This window comes from Chaetodon auriga, chromosome 9 (genome assembly GCF_051107435.1).
Source record: "Chaetodon auriga isolate fChaAug3 chromosome 9, fChaAug3.hap1, whole genome shotgun sequence".
Taxonomy (NCBI): Eukaryota; Metazoa; Chordata; class Actinopteri; order Chaetodontiformes; family Chaetodontidae; genus Chaetodon; species Chaetodon auriga.
The window spans coordinates 24,368,047-24,387,933 of record NC_135082.1 but is presented as its reverse complement, the minus strand read 5'-3'; the positions used below and the strand labels follow the sequence as shown (position 1 = coordinate 24,387,933).

General features: G+C 40.6%; 1 protein-coding gene across 1 annotated transcript; it reads left to right on the top strand.

Moving 5' to 3' along the window:
* Positions 1–5,010: 5,010 nt before the first annotated feature.
* On the top strand, positions 5,011–19,225 carry anxa5a (annexin A5a). The gene is given in 11 exon segments (XM_076739491.1): positions 5,011–5,134; positions 8,554–8,648; positions 10,295–10,408; positions 12,709–12,799; positions 13,678–13,757; positions 14,129–14,179; positions 15,265–15,358; positions 16,213–16,308; positions 16,527–16,585; positions 17,248–17,370; positions 19,166–19,225. Coding segments are annotated over 11 exon segments (987 nt in total).
* Positions 19,226–19,887: the final 662 nt, after the last annotated feature.

Genomic DNA, 19,887 nt, shown 5'->3' with positions numbered 1-19,887 from the left:
TGATTTCCTTATGCAGCGGCACAATAACACAAACACATGGTTCAGACAGAGGGCATCTGTGTGTGTGATGCCTCTGCATAGTCGACTTTTCTCAAGGGGTGTAGACACTGGCATTTTTCTGCAGGGGAAGAAATCATTAAGCTAATTTCAGTCAAGACAAGTTCCACAAAATACTTTTTTATGGTACTTACTAAATCAATTCGTTTGGAGATCTCGATTGTTGGGTGTTTTTCTGGCTTAGATTTGATCAACATTTTGGGAAATACTTGTTTTCTTGTTGAGAGTTCCATAAGAAGATTGGTACCACTGTCAAGTCTGGCAGCAGCTAGTTAGCTCAGTTTAGCATGAAGACTGGAAACAGCCCTGTCAAAAGTTAACAAGTACCAAACATCACTAATTAACAAGTTATATGTCTTTTGTTTGATCTATACAAAAATCCAAGTGTAAACAATTTGCAAATTTTGCTAGCTTCAGACTGAGCCAGCTTCCATCATTTCTAGATTTTGCGCTAAGCTAGCTAGGCTAACCATTTGCTGGCTCGAGCTTCAATTTAGTATACACGACAGGCATGTCAATCTTTTCAGCTAATTCTTGTCAAGAAAGTGAAAACACATTTTTCCCTAAGTGTCGAACTATTCCTGTACGCACAGTCTCTTAGACTCTTTTAATGGTCAGTCAATAAACATTTCACTATCTGCACTATTTCAAACCAAAACATTTTAGGGATTTCGCCTCAAAATGTCACTTTGCTTGTTTGCTCCCTTCAGCAAGACACCTGTGGATTAATGAGGTCTGACATCATGGATACATCATGACTCATGTTTCACACCTCTGTTGTTGAGGTGAAATATGTCCTCTGGCACTGTTTGACCATCTGTGGCCTTTCAATACTCCTCTAATGAAAACAGCGCCATTAAGTCTTTGAGTAATGATGGACATGAAAAGAGTCATAGCAGCTTTTGAGCCAGTATCCTCTACACTGTAGATCCCTACTGGGTTTATCCTGCAGACAGTAGAGTAGAAGACTGTGTTCAAGAAAAGTTCAAAAATATGTCTCATATGTCTCCATTATCTGGCCTTGTGGTTGTATTTTAGAGAGGTTTACTCTGATAAAGAAGAGATGAAAACACCTGCTTGGAGTTAATAAAATAGGTAAGGTAAACTGCCTCTGAGCAAGATCACCTGTTACCAATGAACCTGTCTACCTGTGGAATGTTCCAAACAGGTGTTTTTGGAGCATTCCACAGCTTTTTCAGTCTTTTGTTGCTCCTGTCCAACTTGTTTGAAACGTGTTGCTGCATCAAATTCAGAATGAGCAGATATTTACAAAAATCAGTGAAGCTGATGAGCTAAAACATTAAATGTGTTGTCTTTGTACTGTTTTCAGTTGAGTATATGTCAAAAAGGATTTGCAAATTATCCAGTTCTGGTTTGTTTATGTTTTACACAGTGACCCAACTTGTCTGAAATCAAGCTTGTAGTTTGGAAAATGAACAGAATGAAAGCGCTCCGTCTCTTAATCTGATTCTTAACATCAGGGCCAGAGCAGATACCACAAAACTGCCTCAAATGTTATGATGTGATTTTTGTCGACGCTCTCAAAAGGCCCACGAGGCCAGGTAATATTTGCTGAAATGGAGCCATTTGCATTTGATAACACCTGCCCTCGGCCCAGAGGAAGATAGCAAACAGAGCGGGTCAGCGGAGGCAGGGGAGGCTCTGTGATTGGCCATGGAGCTTATTGTCTGTCAATCAGCACTTGACAAATTGAGCTGTCCACAGCTCTGTATACCGTGGTGTCCCATGGTGCTCCGCTCTCAAATTAAAGTCTCGCATTGATTCAGTTTGGAAACTGACAAATCAGGGAAGATCGTATTAAGTGAAACAACAGTCAGCAGTTTGCAGGCTCACTGCTACTTTAGATTAATCTCCATCTTGTTGGCTTATGTTTTTTGAGAGAGATTTGCGATGTAGAATATTCAAATGATACTGACATTTAATAACCAAAGTACATGATTCACTCAGCACAATTAGGCCTGGCGCTTGTGGACTAAAAGACTGCTCAATTATGTGGAAAAAGAACCTCGTTTAATCCGATAAGTCTGTTATTAGCTGCTAGTATGCTTGTTTACTTGCCATCCAAGGAAATTCAGCTTCACATCCGTCTGGGAGGCTGTGAGATGAAACGGCGAGCATCCGTAACTGGATAACCTGAAAGATGGTGTTCACACTCTCATCTTCTCACAAGTGCTCACTTTAATTAAAGCTTGCAGGGACGAGGACAGTGATGAGGATACGTGAGCTGCACCTCAGCGCTTCGCTCCGCTGATCTCCTCGCTCCTATCAGGCGTCAAGCGTCTCGTGTTTGTCTGCTGTCAAACAGTGTTCGAACGTCCACGCTTGAAAACATGTTATCCGCGGATATGTAGAGCATGAAACACAAAGTGAATGACATAGGAGGCGAACGCGAAGGGGCATCTAATTAAAAACTACATGTTAAGTATATTTAAAACAAATGGCACCCTCTCCCACAGACTGATGCATGACACTGAAATAATTATGGGCTAATGTTCCTAAGCGCCTCAAATTTGAGAGGAATATTGTGCCTTTACTCACTACATGTATTTAACAATTATAGTTAGGATTTTACATGCAAAATATGGCAATCTTACAACATGATGTATTCTTATAGATTAAACTACCCAACAGTAAAATGTATACAATTAGCTCCACAAGTAAAATTACACTTCCACATCAATCTATCAGTATTAATAATCAAGTAATACAACATATAATAGTATAACTTTGACAGAGTTCTGCATTGAGTGCTGTTACTCATACTTGAGTACGTCATGTTTGTGAAGGTCACACAAAGCAGCCGAATGCATGCGGTCATGATCTCTGGTGTGACTGACAGTGAGGGAAAGACAACCCTGCATGCGGATGAGGAAGAACATCTTGTCAGCTTTCCCCTGTGACGCTGCAGCCTGCACAGAAAATAAAGAGCTCGTACCTGAGCCGCGGATCACCTGTGAGGAAGCAGAAGAAACACGCCTGTTGGTAAGAACACACGCTTAACACATAACTTAGTTATTTATTCTGCTTGTATTGATGCTTATGCAGTTGCTGAGCAATTAAAACTGATGTTCTTAATAACTCCATACTCACCCAAAGCCTATTTTAATAGGAATTTTGTAACCTGTTCCATTTTCAATCGACGACAGTTGTCCTCCATCAGCAAAAAGGATGGTAAGTGTTTCCTTTCTTTGTTTATTTTCTGCTGAAAGAAATATCCTTAAAATGTGGTAAATGCTATGAGAACTGCCATGAGAAACAACTTTGTCTTGCACAAAAAAGATGGAAGTAAGAGTAGCGTGGTTTAGCCACAGCACCCGGGTGTTAGTGTGATGAAGTGTGTCTTGACTCTTGAAAGGTCAGTGCCCTTTCAAGCCACACTGAGACCTGTACTGCATGATCAGTCAGAAACAATACGCATCACAAATAACTGTCAACACCAGCTCCGGATTCGCAAGCAACCCTCGATGTTTCTGCGAAAACTCGATGTGTACAGATACCTCGACTTCTAGATCATCCCTAATTCAGTGAGAGGGGTTCCTGTGACGACACACTCATAAGTAAAACATCGGCTCCACTCGCGCAGTGTACTCACATCGGCACGAAAAGAAAAAGAGCAGCTTCATTTGATACCGTTGATTTGATTTTATCCTCTCCAGCTTGTTGAGACCTCAGACTGTCTGATGAGGATGAGTTGATTTAAGACCTATGATGGCAAGAACTCGGTTTCAGTTGATGACGGTGGTCTAATTTGCATCATATTGTATTACCATGTGCATGGAAACTGCAGGAACGTGTGTCTGTTGTATCCAAAGTGGCTTACAATTTCCTCAAAGGACATTTTGAAGACAATGATCCCTGATGGCACTGTCACTCAAAAGGAACCACTACACTTTGAAAAGCTAATAAAACAGCAGATTTTTAGGAAAAGCTTTGCCTAAAACGTTGACTTTAAGTGTTTAAGTTTCATTTAAATTTTCCATTTAATTTTATCACATAAGTGATGACTGATGATGAATGACTGGCTTCACTGGAAAAAGAGCCGTCAAATTAAAACTCAGTTTAATGGTTCATGCAAACAGGATCACAGCTGAGACTGCTGAGTGACACTTCAAGGCAAACATGCTCACGTTGCTCTAATGTTCGGGCTGTTCTTTTGAGGTCATCAAACACAGAACAGCATCTGTGTGTCTGAAAACAGGCGACCAACAAAGAAATGATGAACAGAAACCTTTACTGAGAGGAGCGAGAGATCATATTCTTTCACTTCTCCCACCTGCACAGAGTGGAACAAGGCTGCAGCTGAGGCAGATGTTTTATTGCTTTTTCTTCGAATGACATTTTCACTGGAGAGCAAGTGAGACGCGGCACATTTTTTAAATTACCTGCCGAACACAAAGCAGCAGCCTCAGCAGCAGCGTTAAAGCGACACTTACAGTGCCTGCCCCGGACTTTGAATAGATATCGTTTAAACCCAGATGGGCTTTGATGGCCAGTCGTGATATTTTTTATAGCGCAGCAACACTCACTACCTTTTAAAAAATGTATGTCCAAACAAATGAAACAGTCTCGGTGTCCTGTTGAGGTTTTATTCTTGTTAGGTTGGGGAAACACTTGAAACACCATTTGGACCAGCAAGGAGCACTAAAACACTCAGATGAAGCAAAGCAATTTTAATCTAAGTGGGTCTAACATCTCTGCTCGTTCACTGCTTTTAAGCTGATAAGTGTTTTCCACACTACAGAACAACGACAATATTAAACTTGCATTTCAAAGCAGGTTTTTTGTTCTTGGTTTCATGTGGCGATAGATGATGGTGTTAACATAATGTTCTGTAAATGTCCAGCATAAACATGTGTATCATTTAAATTCTATAAACAACTTGCACATATAAGCAAACAGCTGTTAAAAATCTATAGAAGCACAATGAAAACAATGTGCTGAATGTTTATTTGTGTTGCTCTCCTCCCGCAGGCGTTCAGAGGCAGCGTTCGACCTTTCGTCAACTTCAACGCCAAACATGATGCTGAAATCCTCCATAAAGCCATGAAAGGAATCGGTCAGTTTCCTTCAGAGGAAAGTCACTACGCTGCTGTTTCCTTCTCCCGCTCACACTCTAAAAACTGAAATCTGTCCACAGTGGAGAGCTGTTTTTCAGGGGTTTATTACTGGTTCTTCAAGCTTCTCAGGCCATATTTCTAAGCTTTTGGAGTTGCTTTTCAACACTGTCTGCCCAACATTCTCAACATATTTGCTTCATCACACACATTTAAGCTGCGGTAGGTTTATACTGTACCCACAAGTAGAAGAAGTATTTCTGCCATGCGATTTAATGCTTGTTTTGGTAATGGCACAGCTATCAGGGAGGTTTCTCCATTTGCTGGCTAGATTTTTTTCTTTGCTGTTGTGTTTGTACCAATTAGGAAAGAAACTGAGTATCACCAAGTTTTAAACTTAAACTTTATGGCAAAATAGTTGCAGCACATTTCACATTAATGAGCACTTACTGTACCACCAAACACGGAGACGGTCGGCTCTATAATGTAACTGCAGAGGCAGAAGGTGAACTGTTAACAATCTGAGATGGTTGTAATAGTTTTTAATACAGGCTTCATGATAAAGTGATGATTCAGGCAACAAAAATACTGAATAAATGATAGTAAACAAAGGGAAATTACACACTAAGTGAAAAATGAACTTTTTTTGTATTAAAAAATACATATTTTACATAAAATACTTAATTTGATAAATATATTTTTGCCAGACATTATTAGATTTTGTCACAGTTACTGTATATTGTGACACTGAGAACAAGCCAGCAAGGTGAAAGGTATCTTTAATATCCCAGTACAGTCACCAACTATCAGTACTAATTTTGCAGTTAAACTGATTTCACTTCAGTGAGATCTATAAATGAACTTAATAAACAAGCAATACTTCATGTAATATATAGAATACAGTGTTTTCAAATAAATCTAAATGACCCAAGCTTAACTTTTGCCCTGATGTAAAGCACAGAGTTCAAGTAGAATACTTTGTTGTGTGTGTAGCGTTGTGCTAATTCTACAGTTTACCTTTTCTACTAATTGTCACTAGAGGAGAAATCTGTTACTGCTGATAACTTTCTAGATTTTTAGAAACCCGCCTCCTTTGTGGAGAGTCTGATAAGCCTTCAGACTGGACCTCCTGGTTTGTTTTTCCTCCCTCCCTCTCTAATGGCAGCACAGCCATTTTTGTGTGAGTCAGTCACTCATGTTGTGACTCATGTTGGGACGTTTATCTGTTTACACCACATCACACTGTGGGGAAAACACAAGTCCTCATAGCATAAAACATTCAGTTTTCGGGTGAAGACTTGGGTTGTGGTTAGGGTGAGGTCAGGTTTTGATTACATTTAGAGTAAGGGTGAACATTAGGCAGATAAGTCTCCAGGAAATGAATGTAAGCCAGCGTAATGTCCTTTGAAGTGATAGAAACATGAATGTGTATGTGTGTGTTTTGCTTTGATCAGTCTGAGCACAGCTTAAAAGACAGGTTCACATTTTACTCTCAGTTCTTGGTGGCTCCAATCATCCGTCCTGTCTCACTGGCTGTGAGGAGATGCCTTTATAATATGATTTTAAACCATCTCTGGCCGCCTCACAGTGCCTTCAGCTTTGCTCAAGAACAATTACAGCATCCAAAAACTGTTTTGAAGTATATATGTGCATGTCAGTGTTGCTTTAAGATGGCAAAGTGAACCTCTTGTTTAAGGCCTTATGAACTGTCCCTTTGATAAACCTTTCCTCCCAACATGAGGCTCTAAGAAGAGCGATATCTCAAGACCTTGGAGGGTAAAAATGAGAAGCCTGCTTTTGTTTACTCCCAGTTTCAATGGTAAATCTGACACCGTTGTCACTGTAAACTCCACATATCCACAAAGGCTTGACAGGCGTAGCAACAGTAGCTAAGGACGGCGGAGCTTAGCGAAGGGTCCATTGTCAACATCCTATATTTAAGCAGACATGCTTTCCTAAGAGCACAAAACACATGTCATAAATCCTTTAACCTAAGGGGCATTTATAAGAAAAGAATAGTCTGTAGGAGATATGAGGGGGATCTCATCCTCCTTGTTAACCTACCACCCCCCCCTCCCCTAGTGGCAGAGGCATTGTTTAGCTGAGTATGTTTGACTCGTCTGCCTGACTCATTGATCCTTTATCTGACAGGCTTGTGTGACTTAGAACCTGTGACGCCGACCGTGGCTCTGAAATATCAGCAGCCGTATTGTGCTGTGTATTGATAAATCCATGGCGCTGTCCGTGGTGCTGAAGTCTCAGGCGGGTTTGTCAGTTTCATCGTGGATCTATAATATTTTCAAAACGATGTATTATAGATACTCAATTCTATGCTATAATGTAACCTGTAACTCAAGAATCAAGCTTCACCGCAATGTAAGTCACTGAAGAGCGAGAGGATCACGTAGCAGGTAACGTTATTGAAAAATTAACATCGCAACAGTGTGGAAAATAAATATTGAGCACATATAATATTGCACCAGAGTTGGAACCGTCACAGTGTTGGTTAAGGCACTCAGCAGCAAAGTCCTCGGGGATGTGTGTGTGTTGGTTGGCGGTGTGGGGGCAGGGGTTGCTCCCATTAGGCCCCCTGTTAAAACCAACAAATCTCCAACTGAGAATCATTTCAAGACTTCTAATATAAGGACATCGTGTCACGTGATTTGTCTTCGGGTCAAACGCTGTTCAGCTCAATTTGGATTACTTTTTAATAGTCTGACCTTTGACCCCATTTTCCTCTCATCGCAGAGAAAGAAAATGGGAAACCGCAATCGAAACATCCCTCTGCAGTTATTAGTGTAAATCAATGACCCGATGACAGTCATCAAATTAAAGGTGCACTACTGGTGTAACAATTAAAATCAGTGCTTCTGCTGCTGAATATAACCTTACTGACCACCAGCATCTTTTATCCCTTTTGTCTCGCGCTCTTGCTCCCTGTCAGCGTAGTACTCTCACAATAAGAGTAATTAGGAAATATCCACTTGGTGATTTAATATGGAACTCAAATAAAGTAAAAGGAGAACAAAGATGAGCCCAGCGGACATCTGTAGTCGGAGCTGTCGTGCATATCAGCAGAGCTTTGTGCCATAATTACTCTGGACTAATTTAACATTGTGCTCCCTCACATGATGCTCTGCAGCCTGTTTGTCCTATGAGACGTTTTCTCTGGGGTGCTCATGGCTCGACTCTTTATTTGGGAGCTTACTCCAAATTCTTAATTATTCTCAGTCAGGTTGTGATAAGCTGAGCATGCTTCTGCTCAGTGATAGGTGCTAATAGAATAATGCTTTATTAGCCCTTAGCTTATAAAGATAAAGAATTTGAAATGTAAGGCTGATTTCAGTCTTTATGATGTTTGCTTACATGTGATTATGCTCACTCCATATGTTACGTAATGCTCATTTGACTTCTGGTCCAGGTACGGATGAAGATGCCATCCTCATGCTTGTGACCGCCCGCAGCAACGATCAGCGCCAGCAAATTAAGGCAGCGTATAAAAAGGCTTACGGAAAGGTAAGGTGAGCCGATGGGAATGAAACAGAGAGCTGATGACGGTCAGGAGTCAAACTGATGGATGGTCGCAGGTGATGTCAGCCACTGTGTCCTCCTCACTCACCAGCATCACCTGGATGACGCTCAGTCCAGCAATTTTCCTGCAGACCAAGTATTTTTACTTTCAATACTTGAAGTATATTTTGCTAATATTGCTTCTTTAATTCCACTCAAGCAGGATTTTTGCTTGTATTGTAGTATTTTCTACATCGTTGTGTTGCTCCTTTTAAGTAACCAGTCTGTGTTTTTCCACCACTGGCTGCTTCTGACACACAAAGGTTTCATTGCACATTCAGCCATATTAAACGTTAAGCATCAAAGAGCAAGCTGACAGTCATGCAGGGGAAAATGAATCGTAGAGGAGGCAGGAAGACCAATATCCTCCAGTGTTTGTGCAGCAGAATGCAGCTCATTTAGTTGTAAAATGTCCGGGTCGTTTTATGCTCTCCTGCTCTTCCTGTTCTATCACGCTGTCAAGTTATTTTATGACCACCTGTGGATTGAAAGCAGCAAGTTAATTTGATTTCTGTGCAGGTTAGTGAAAAACATCCCAGCAAATGTAACTGCTGCCTGAAGTAAAAATAGATGAGGCATCTAGGGAGAATAAAGGTACATCAGCAGATCACAGAGCAGCTCCTGAAAATTACAGTGTTTTATCAAAATAAGCCAACAAATGTGCCCCCTCGCTTTCATCATTATTTCCGTGCGCTTCTATCTCACATTATGAAATGTAATGGTTGCAAGAGACACTGCCTTAAACTACTCATTCACAATAACATCTGAGATGAGACCTAGTGCCAAACACTAAAGAGAAATACTAATATCTTTAGAGTGTAACCCTCATTTCTCTTTTCTATAACTCGCAGTGTGTAGTTTCTGCTCTGTAATGCACCTTCTGACCGTTGATGGAGATTTGACTTTTAACAGATCTGAGAAAGGAAGCAGATTGTCATGTGAAAAGAGAGATGGGTCGTGTAATGAAATAAGGGGGGTTTCAGTTAGAGGTCTCAACGAATGTAGTGTACAAGTACAGTACAAGAGCCACTGGGTGTTTTACATATACACACACACAAGAAGGAGTTATGCTATCATTCTTTTCAGCAGCTATATTCTGATCATGTTCTCAGCAATACCCAAATATGTGATTCATTGCGATACACAAATCAATTTCGATGAAGCCATCTGTGAGTAATATATTCTCTTTGATTGGTTGGTAGTTCAAGGAAATATATTTTTCTTTTCTGCAGGTACATTTCTTATGATTATCTTCGTTCTTTCAAAATGTTCGCAGTGCGGTGAAGTGTTGCTAATGCCCTCATCTCTTTGACATGAGGAGCCTGAATGCTCTTTTAATATTTCAGCAGTTATTTGTAATAACTTCAGGATAATTTACATCTTCTATCTTTGCACGTGGGAGAACACTAAAGCGTCGCTGTGCTCTTATGATATTGTATGATGTTGTTGTTTTGTTGGTTTGCAGTGTTCTGGAGTTCAAAGCACCAGATATCTAATTTCTTCTGTGTCTTTCATGTTACAGAGTATAAATGATGCAAAGTTAATTATCATTATTGTTTTTGTTCTTCTCCTTCTTGTTCATTAATCATCAGGACTTGGTCAGCGCCCTGAAATCCGAGCTTGGTGGGCTGTTTGAGAGCCTGATTGTGGCCCTGATGACCCCGTCTGCCTCATATGATGCTTACCAACTGCACAAGGCTCTTAAGGTGACTGATCAATGGATTTGTTTTTCCAATCCTCTGAGAATAAAGTTTATTTACTTTTCTGTGGTATTTGTGCACATGTGCTCCAACATTTGATGCTTAAACATTCAACGATGGACCATCCCATGGTACTCATTTCAACCTGTCATAGAAAGCCACATGTGTGAACTAATAACAGCGATAAAGGCTCCCTTCTATTTAAGTCATGCCAATAAGCCTGCGTGCACAATAACAGAGCCCCAGCAGTGGCCCATATAAATGGAGCTCAGCCATTACTGATGCTATCAGTTTCACCTGACCGGTGGAAACACCTGCCATGAGGAAGGCCTATTTCCTGCTCCTTTTCCATTTAAATATTATGTTTGAGTGGTTTATAGCCACCCAGGATCGGTTGTAGGTTACAGCATTTATATCATAGATGGATGTATGGATGTCTGCCTAATGAACTGATATGAATTGCCTATGCATTCTTTAATATGGAATAATGTTCCCACTGCATAGGTTGAAAGCCGGCATTAGAGAAAAGCTGACACGTGTTTATGGGGTTTTCTGAACATGTTCGAATGGCTATCTGCTAATTTGTATGACGGCTAAACCTCCACTAATGAATCCGTTTCACATTAACAATAAACAGCTCGGCCATTATATCATGAAAGGCGTCCCCCACAGAGAATTATCATCCCGCTCTGTGGCTTTACTGTGCACAGCTTTTCAACAAGCTCTGATAAACCCAGACAAGGTTAGCACCTCGCTAATGAACAAAGTCGAGCATTTAGCAGCTAAACAACCACATGTTGTTGCAGACCAAACCAGAGTTAAACTAAGAGTCAATACTGAACTTTAATTTCTTAAATCAATGCTAGTATCAATTTGTGCGTGCTTTATTTGTAAGCAGGGAATTGTTTGCTAACATGTTAGCTATAAAAGGGCTAATGTGGGGTTCTACACCCACGTGTCTTAAATAATCAAGCGACACAGTTCATACTCTGAGAACTTCATTGTTTGAGAAAAGACAAAACAGTTCTTTTGTTAGCATTCACCAGCTAACAGCATCTTACAGTATTAGGCTTTGACGGGGAGGAAAAGACAGTTTTCATTGTTGAAAACTCAGAGCAAAGGCAAGGACACAGACCAATTAATTTCATGTACAAGGATTAATTGTACTAGTTTGTCTTAGCTGTTCAGGGTAGTCATGGAGTGCTTTTTTGCCATTGTTACATCAATGTCAGAACACGTCACAATACAGAATAATAACAGTAGCTGTGATTGCTCGAGGCCTTGTATCTGCTATAAAAACGATATGAACATGCTGTTTTTTTGGCTCTAAGATCAAAACGAGGGTGACCCATAACGACATACAGCCATGTCCTGGAGCATATGTCATTCTTATTGAACAAAATAAGCCTGTAGTACATGTGTTTGGTTCCTACAGCCAAAATCAGGTGGAATTTTACATGAGAAACGACCCTCTGGCAGCATTAGCATGTGACCCAAACACTCAATACAGTGCTTGTGCTCCATAATGAAAATCATCTTTCATGTGGTTTAATTTTCATGAGTTGGTTAACCATCTGCTTCGAAGGTCAAGATGTCACACCAAAGTAATGGTATAACACATATCACTTATTGCCGCTGTAGGCTTGATCTATTAGCTCATTTGTTTTATAGCATAGATACTTGAGTCGTTATATTTTTTCACATACTTAGCTCTGCTGCTTTTTATGTCACACTTACAGCTCTTAAAGTTTGAGGGAAGTTCGGCTGAAGAAGATAGGCTTAGCAAACTCCTTATAAGTTACAAATGGAACTTTTCTCTTAAGGTCTCTTTATTTTTTAATCACATTTACATTTGCATTGCCAGCGCAAATGAAATGTTCAATCAAAGTGACGGCAAAGCATTTAGGACTTGGCCTCGACATTCTCTTCCCACCTGCTGCTCCATTCCTTTGGTACGTCAGACTATTTTTGCTGGAAGGTTAATTACAGCAAAGAGAAGAGAATTAGTTTTAAAGCCTGGCTGAACCTCAAAGCTGACTCTCTTCGGTAAACTGGGCTTTTTCAGTCTCTAATTTCATACCTCTTCACTCTATTGTCCTCACAAATTATACTTATTATTTTCTACAACCTTTTCCTTCAAGCTTTTTCTTTTACATTTTTTAGATTTTGTCTCTTTTAATCACTAATATTATCGTTACAAACCACAAAATTGGATAGAACAGCAAAAGATAAGATTTCTTTGAGAACATGCTGCCACACAAATCCATTTTGTCTTATTTGGAATTCATCTTGTGTTTGGTTCCCAGGGCGCCGGCACTGATGACGACGTGCTGATTGAGATCCTGGCCTCCAGGACCGGCGAGCAGATAAAAGATATCATCAAAGTCTACAAGAAAGGTCACTTACTCAGCTGTGAAAGAAAGAAACAAAAGCAGATTAATATGTTTACTGGGACCGTTATTAGTTAGTTAGACTGATGTTTCTTTGTGCTTTATTGCGAGAGGGTGAAATATGCGACCATGACCAATATTTCACTATCGAGTTTCAAGAGCAGCTGAACACCAGCTTAAAATCTTGTTTTCACTGCCCTTTAATGGTTTAACTTCTCACCTTGCAGCAGTGACATAGAGGTGTACTCCACGGCGTCAGTACACTGTGACATCACTTTTAGGTGTGCTTACAGATATTATTTTAGACCTACTTGTTGTAATAACACTTTTATTCCAGGTTAGAAAAAATATTTTCTTGTTTTATAGTATCCAAAACAAGCTGAACTGTAAAGAGTACAATCCTGTGGAAAAGCAGGACACAATATAAAATATAGTATAGTATATAGTATTTTCTGCAGTGAGTCGAAGATTTGGAGGACTTCAATCCCTGGTGCACGATGCCTGTTTACAATATATTGGTTTCCTTCTGTAATTTGGAGGAGTTCTGTCATTTTGATTATGTTGCACCTTTCTTAATACCTGAAATGTGTCACTGCACCAAAGTCCCCATCCCACAGTCCCACAGTACCTAAATCATAACAAACCACAATGGAAAATAGTATGTGACAACAAAGGCACGGAGGCCCAAAGGAAAAGAGGCGAGTTTATTTGATCTGAACAGAAGAGAAGGCCACGCTGTCCTTTAGCCGACTAATCAAATGCTGCAGTTGGAGATCTTCCTGCAAAACAGAGGATGGCCAACTGGGGTTGATTGCAACTATTAATGCCTGTTATGAGGAGGAAATGTAAGCAATCTTCTGACCTCTCTTCTCCTCTTTCCTCCAGAGTTCAGCAGCAAGCTGGAGAAAGATATCTGCGGTGACACCTCAGGGCACTATCAGAAACTGCTGGTGATCCTCCTACAGGTAGAGGAGGGGGCCTGCTGGGAAGACTTATATTTCCTTTCCTGATAATGAGAGCCTCTGGTGACGCCATTACAGATTCATGAGAGGTTTAAGTGTGGGCTGGGGAAGGGGAGGGTGATGATAGCACAATACACAACAGCTGGTTTCCCGAGTGTGTTTTGGTTTACACACAGAAATGTAATCTTCATGGTTCTGGGAACACTCCGCAGATAATGTAATCTTCAGGGGTTACCTGGGTTGAGAGAGGCTCTGAGCAGGTGTGAGCTCACCGTCTTTCCATCAACACTGACCTACATGTGCTTTCCGTTTGTCAACCCGTCTTTCTACCTGTCTGTCCTTCTGTCTGGTTGATCATTTGTCCCACCGTGAAGGGGAGCAGAGAGGAGGGAGTAGACGAGGAAAAGATCGAGAAAGATGCGAAGGTAAGAAGCAAGAACGTGAGAATGAATACAGCAAAATGCTTTTGAAGCAGGCTAGCGCCTCTCCTGGTTCCAGTTTTATGCTAAGCCAAGCTAACCAGCTGCTGGCTGTAGCCTTGCATTGAGTGGACAGTCATGAGAGTGGTATTGATCCTCTGCTCTAAATGCATATTTCCCCAAAGGTCGAACTATTCCTTTAAGATTAGGGGAAGATCAAGATGTGGGCATCACTGCAGGACTCTTCTGCCTTGATATACAGTTGGCCGCACTGGTGCGACTGTAAATGTCTGCATTATACAACCGAGTGTGGATGTAATTCCTGTAGGGATACTGGGCCGATCACTTGGCGTTTATGCCATCAAAACTGATAATAAAAGCCATTTAACACATAGTATGTGATAAGTTTTGAAATTATAAACTGTAAGGACAGTGTGCCCTTCCTTTTGTGCTATAAAGCAGTCAAACATATGTTTTTCATCCTAGAGACTGCTGCGGATTGTGGTTTCATTGTTCACAATAACCACACTAATTAACTAAGTTGATGTGGGAACGGTTTGTTGATGTTAAAGTGGGACACAGAGCAGACACTTAAAATTCAAACAAAAGAAAAATCCTACACAACAGGTAGACGACCACAGTTCTACGGATCATATTTAACTTAATTTCACTATCTTCTATAAATGTCAGCACGATAAATATTTGATTGTTTTCGTGTGGCTGCTCTCGAAAGTGCAATAAAGCTAAAGGGCAAGGCTAAAGAATAGTCGATAAGAAAAATTAATTAAAGGATATAAACCTCTGGGAGTGGAACATATTGTGTCCTGTAAACCATTTCTAATTATTATTGATACATTATTATTACTATTTCTGTATCTGATTATTTGTTATTTATCTGAGCCTGAGATGAGAGGTGCAGGTGAAAGGATCCAAAATCCAGATTTCCTCTCTAACAGCAAAGATGAACTGAGGAAAGAATTTCTTGCTGTTGTGCTGCTCGTCATTGCTGCTCTCCCTGCATTTCCAAATAAATCATGTCTATTTAAGGCTGCTGTGTGTGTGAATGTACAAGTGTGTTTCTGCCACGACAGGACTTGTACACTGCTGGTGAGGGCAAGGTTGGCACAGACGAGGAGAAGATCATCAGAATTCTTGGCAACAGGAGCGTAGAGCACCTCAGAGAAGGTGAGTTTGTTTGTGTCTGTGTGTTGTGATGTGTGAATGTGTAGTTCGTCAGCTGCTGAAGAAAACATACCATCACTATCCATCCATTCATTCATTCATTAAAAAATTCAGAGAGCATTTAAAAGGTCAGTTACTGTTCAAGTAGATGTTAGATTGAGCAGTGTGAGTAACTTAAAGAACTTGGTATCTGTGTTGTTGACAGTTCACCTGTGAAAATCCTGACATGCAGAAATACACTGAAAACTGCAAAAAGTACAACAAATCGCAGATGTTTAAGAAAAGGTGAGGTTGAACTGTGCAGGAGAAGCCGAAATGCGTCTAAGCTTCACAAAAGTTAGACATACAAGGCGTGAACCACTACCTCAGCGTCGGTCCTGAGGGCAAAAACTGCTCACTGCAAAGAAGTCAGAGAGGAAAATGGCGAGATGTGTTCTTGGTTATTCTGCCAGATGCCCGGCTGAACGCACAACTCACTGAAAAATTAAAGTGGACGGACTCGAGCCTCAAAAACAGGTCAGTCAACGGTTAAGAATTGACGTGAAAGGGAGCATGATTGCCAACAAGAGTCAGCAACGAGTGGCCATTAGAGGAACTTCATATTAAAAAAAGGTCTGATGGGCGTCTCATAGAGGCGCTAAAGGAGACCTCATGTCTGTATGAGACGCTGACAAAAAGCATGATAAAGCATGCCTGCAGGTTCTTTAAAATGTGAACAACCATTGCTTTTGTGTTTGTGGCAGAGAGTGTCTCCTTTGCAACAATTAGCCTTTCAGCTAATTAGATTGGGTACAATACCACAAATTAAGAAACACAATGCAATAAAACAGTCACTCCGGTTGTTTTGCTGTCTGCAGTGTTTGATGCCTACAAGAAGCTCTCTGGCTCTGACTTGGAGGACAGCATCGAAGGCGAGACCACTGGGAATCTGGAGAACTTGCTGCTAGCTGTTGGTAAGACCTGTGATTTATCAGGATCATGCTTGACTGATCTGAAACAGGCGACACAGAAAGGGTCTCCTCCGTCTGCTTCTCCTGACATGTATGTTATAATGGAACACAGCAGAAGATCAGTTGACAGTAGAAATTAATGCCAATGCAATGTCACATTAACATGACAAAAAAGCAGTTTACAAAGACCCTTGTCAATGCCTCGTATTTTTTCTTCACAGTGAAATGTGTCAGGAGTGTCCCAGATTTTTTTGCTGAATGCCTGTATAAATCCATGAGGGTAGGTATCAGTGTCCCACAGAGTCACACCTGAGTCCCTCAACATATGTGTTTTTATCTAATGGTTAAGAGTATTTTTGAAGGGTTTTGTTCCAAAGACTTCAAGTACAGAGAAACACAATGCAAAACAAAAAAAATCTCTCTTTTTTTTCTAACAGAAAAATGAAAGATATGGCATGTGTTTAATTAAAGTGATGCCTTGCAATTTCAGGATATACGCAAATATAACACCCATAAAACCACAACTTTGTCATTTCTTTTATTCACTTTTATGCCAAAAGTTAGACAAGAAGATTGATAGCACTGTCTTGTCTGTACGGTTAAGCTTAGCTTGGCTTAGCTTGGCTTAGCATAAAGACTGGACACAAGGGGATTGGCACACTTGGCTCTGAAGTTGAAGTTCTCTGTGATTGATTACTAATTGATTTTCATATCACGCAGAAGTTAAACCAGCCTGGGATGCCTTTGAAAATCACTGGCAGGAATGTAAAATATACATGATTCGTAGCTGTGTAGCTCATGAAACTACAGGAGCCATTTGTGTTATTAAAGCACTCATTTTCAGGCAGCAGCGTTACTTTCCAAAGCAGATTTACAGAACAGTTAGGGAATCAAACCCTTCACCTGAAGCACCTGCAGCAACTCCTGCCGTTGTATGTTTAGCGCGCAGGAACTGATGACAGCACCCTGATGAGGATAATGGTGTCAAGGAGCGAGGTGGACATGTTGGACATCAGAGCCAGCTTCAAAAAGAAGTACGGAGCGTCTCTTTACACCACTATCCAGGTACGGCTCACTCAAACACAAAGCGGCAGCTTATCATGACAGTGATTTTGCTGTTTTTATATATCATGTACTAAATAGTCAAATCTCTCAGAGGACAAAACACTTTATTCTCCTCACAGTTTTCCCCCTGATGTTCTGAACATCTAAAATCTATCCCTCTGCATGCTTTAAAGCACCAGCTGGGTGTACTATGTTACGCTGCGTATATGCACCATTCATGTCGGTGCAGTGATGGAGTGCAGATTAGTGATTTACTTTAAATGCCTTGTTCAGCGTGATGAGACTGCTTCCCTGCTTTTCACACAAGCTGAAGTGAATTAATGTATTCTCCTGGGGCCAGATGTTCAGGCAGAGTTATTGCCATCTGCCAGTGGAACTGCCAAATGGCCAATATTGAATAGACAAATAAGTCATTATGAAATAACCTTTGAATAAATGCAGTGAAACATATAAAAGAACCAATATATTTATACATATATTCTTACAGTTTTGGCAGGGTTCATTTATATTTGATTATAGCAATTATGTTTCCAAATTGCTCCCTTTTTCAACATTATCTATATTTCATAGTGGTATTTTCCCCAGTGACACCATTTTTATGACATTTCGTGTTCAGAGAATATTCCCACGGCTCATATTTTGACTCGTCAATCACACGTATCCCTGTCATGGCTCGCTGGCTTTTCAGGAACGAGCCAGAGCCGTCATTAGTGTAATTACTCTCACCTGTTCTTCCCCTGCTGAAAAAGCAAACCCATTTCAACCAAAGTCATTCAAAGTAACTGAATCCATATTTAGCATGGATTTGTACTATATCATCAGTACATGGTATTTTTTTAGCCACCACACCACCAACTCTGGGAGTCTTTCCCAACACTTCATTTCATCCACATGATGAAAACACAGCACCAACCAAAATCTGCCTCAAGAAAATGATTTATTATATTCACCAATTCCTCCATCCTCACTCTCCAACCAAGTCGAACCTTACTTCAGGTTAATAATCTCACAAGCCAAGAGAAAGAAACCATGGCTCTTGCTATTCACGTGCTTCAGGTCATATCGCTTTGACCAACAGTACGCGCTATTGTTCAAGTCGACCTCTCAGTAACGGCCGCAAAGCCACCATCTCTGGCAGTTCTGTGCAAATAATATGAAATATAATCACTTATGCAATCCATTCACCAAATTTAAAAGAAGTTTTCATGGTCTCACTTGTTAACGAGCAGCTGCAAACGACAAAAGCGGCAAATATTGGCTATTTAAGCTAGCTAGGTAATTAGCTCACTAGCTATGTAGCCTCTAACATTGTTGAGCTTTTGTCTGTACACTGTATTTATTTATTATAGCAGGTGGTTTATAAATTCAGAGTTCGGGCTTAGCATGTCACACTGCACTCTTATAGAGGCCCAATTGTTGTTCTGATCAGCCACAACACTCCGACAGACACTTTTATCAAGAGCGACACTGATAATATGAGCAATTTGGGGTTCAGTTTCTTGCTCAAGGACACTTCACCATGTGGAGAGGAGGAGCGGGACATCCACCCACCCAGAGATCCAACCGCCCACATCCATGAAAAGTCACTGCGACATACAAGTGGAAACATACCAGTACTGAAAATAGGGCATTTTGAAATAAACACATTTACACTGGAAAGTAAATAAGAGGTAACTCAAAGTGGCCAGAACTTCTGATATATCGATTCAGAATTGATTGATTGATTGATTGAGCGAATAACGAAGAACCTTTTGACTTTTATTAGACTGATAAAATAATCACACTGTTTTTGCAGGAGGACACAGCTGGAGACTACCAGAAGGCTTTACTCTACCTCTGTGGTGGGAATGATTAACGCTGGTTTATCATGTGTCGAGCAGCACTGAATGATGAGCCACCACGTTGCTGCGAGACAAAGCTACACACGAGATGAGGTTATCGATCTCGGGTCGTTGATTCTTTCTGCCTTTTCTTGCTATTGACTGAATTAGTGTGAATTACCCACTTGTCTTTTTTGATAATATCTTCTGCATGGACAGCAGTTAGAGTGCATTCGCTGATAGTAGGGACATTTTGACAGAAAAGAGCTCCACTGATGACTACTGGTGGTTTTAATGTAGAGTATATTGGTAGATATTTGAAACAATAAAATATTTGCTTGTATTTTAAACACTAAAATTGTTTTGCTTCAGTCATGTGGCCCATTATTTACAAACAGTGTCGGCAGTTGTTTTTACTGCTCGCAGCATGTGCTAAATGCAACGCTCGACACAACATAAAATCCAATACTGCTGCTGAATTATTAAACCTGGCATGTCGACAGCACTCCTGCTCTTATTAATTAAAAATGAACGGCTGATCCGTTCTTGAATTGCGGTGCGGCTGTCAGTGGTCAATAAGTAATGGGACACTATTAGACATTTGCTGACTGATGTAAAGACATCCTCAGCCTCCATGTCTTTCTGCATGAAGGAGCCTGATGTCAAACAAATCAGGTCCTCAGATCAATAGATGGGA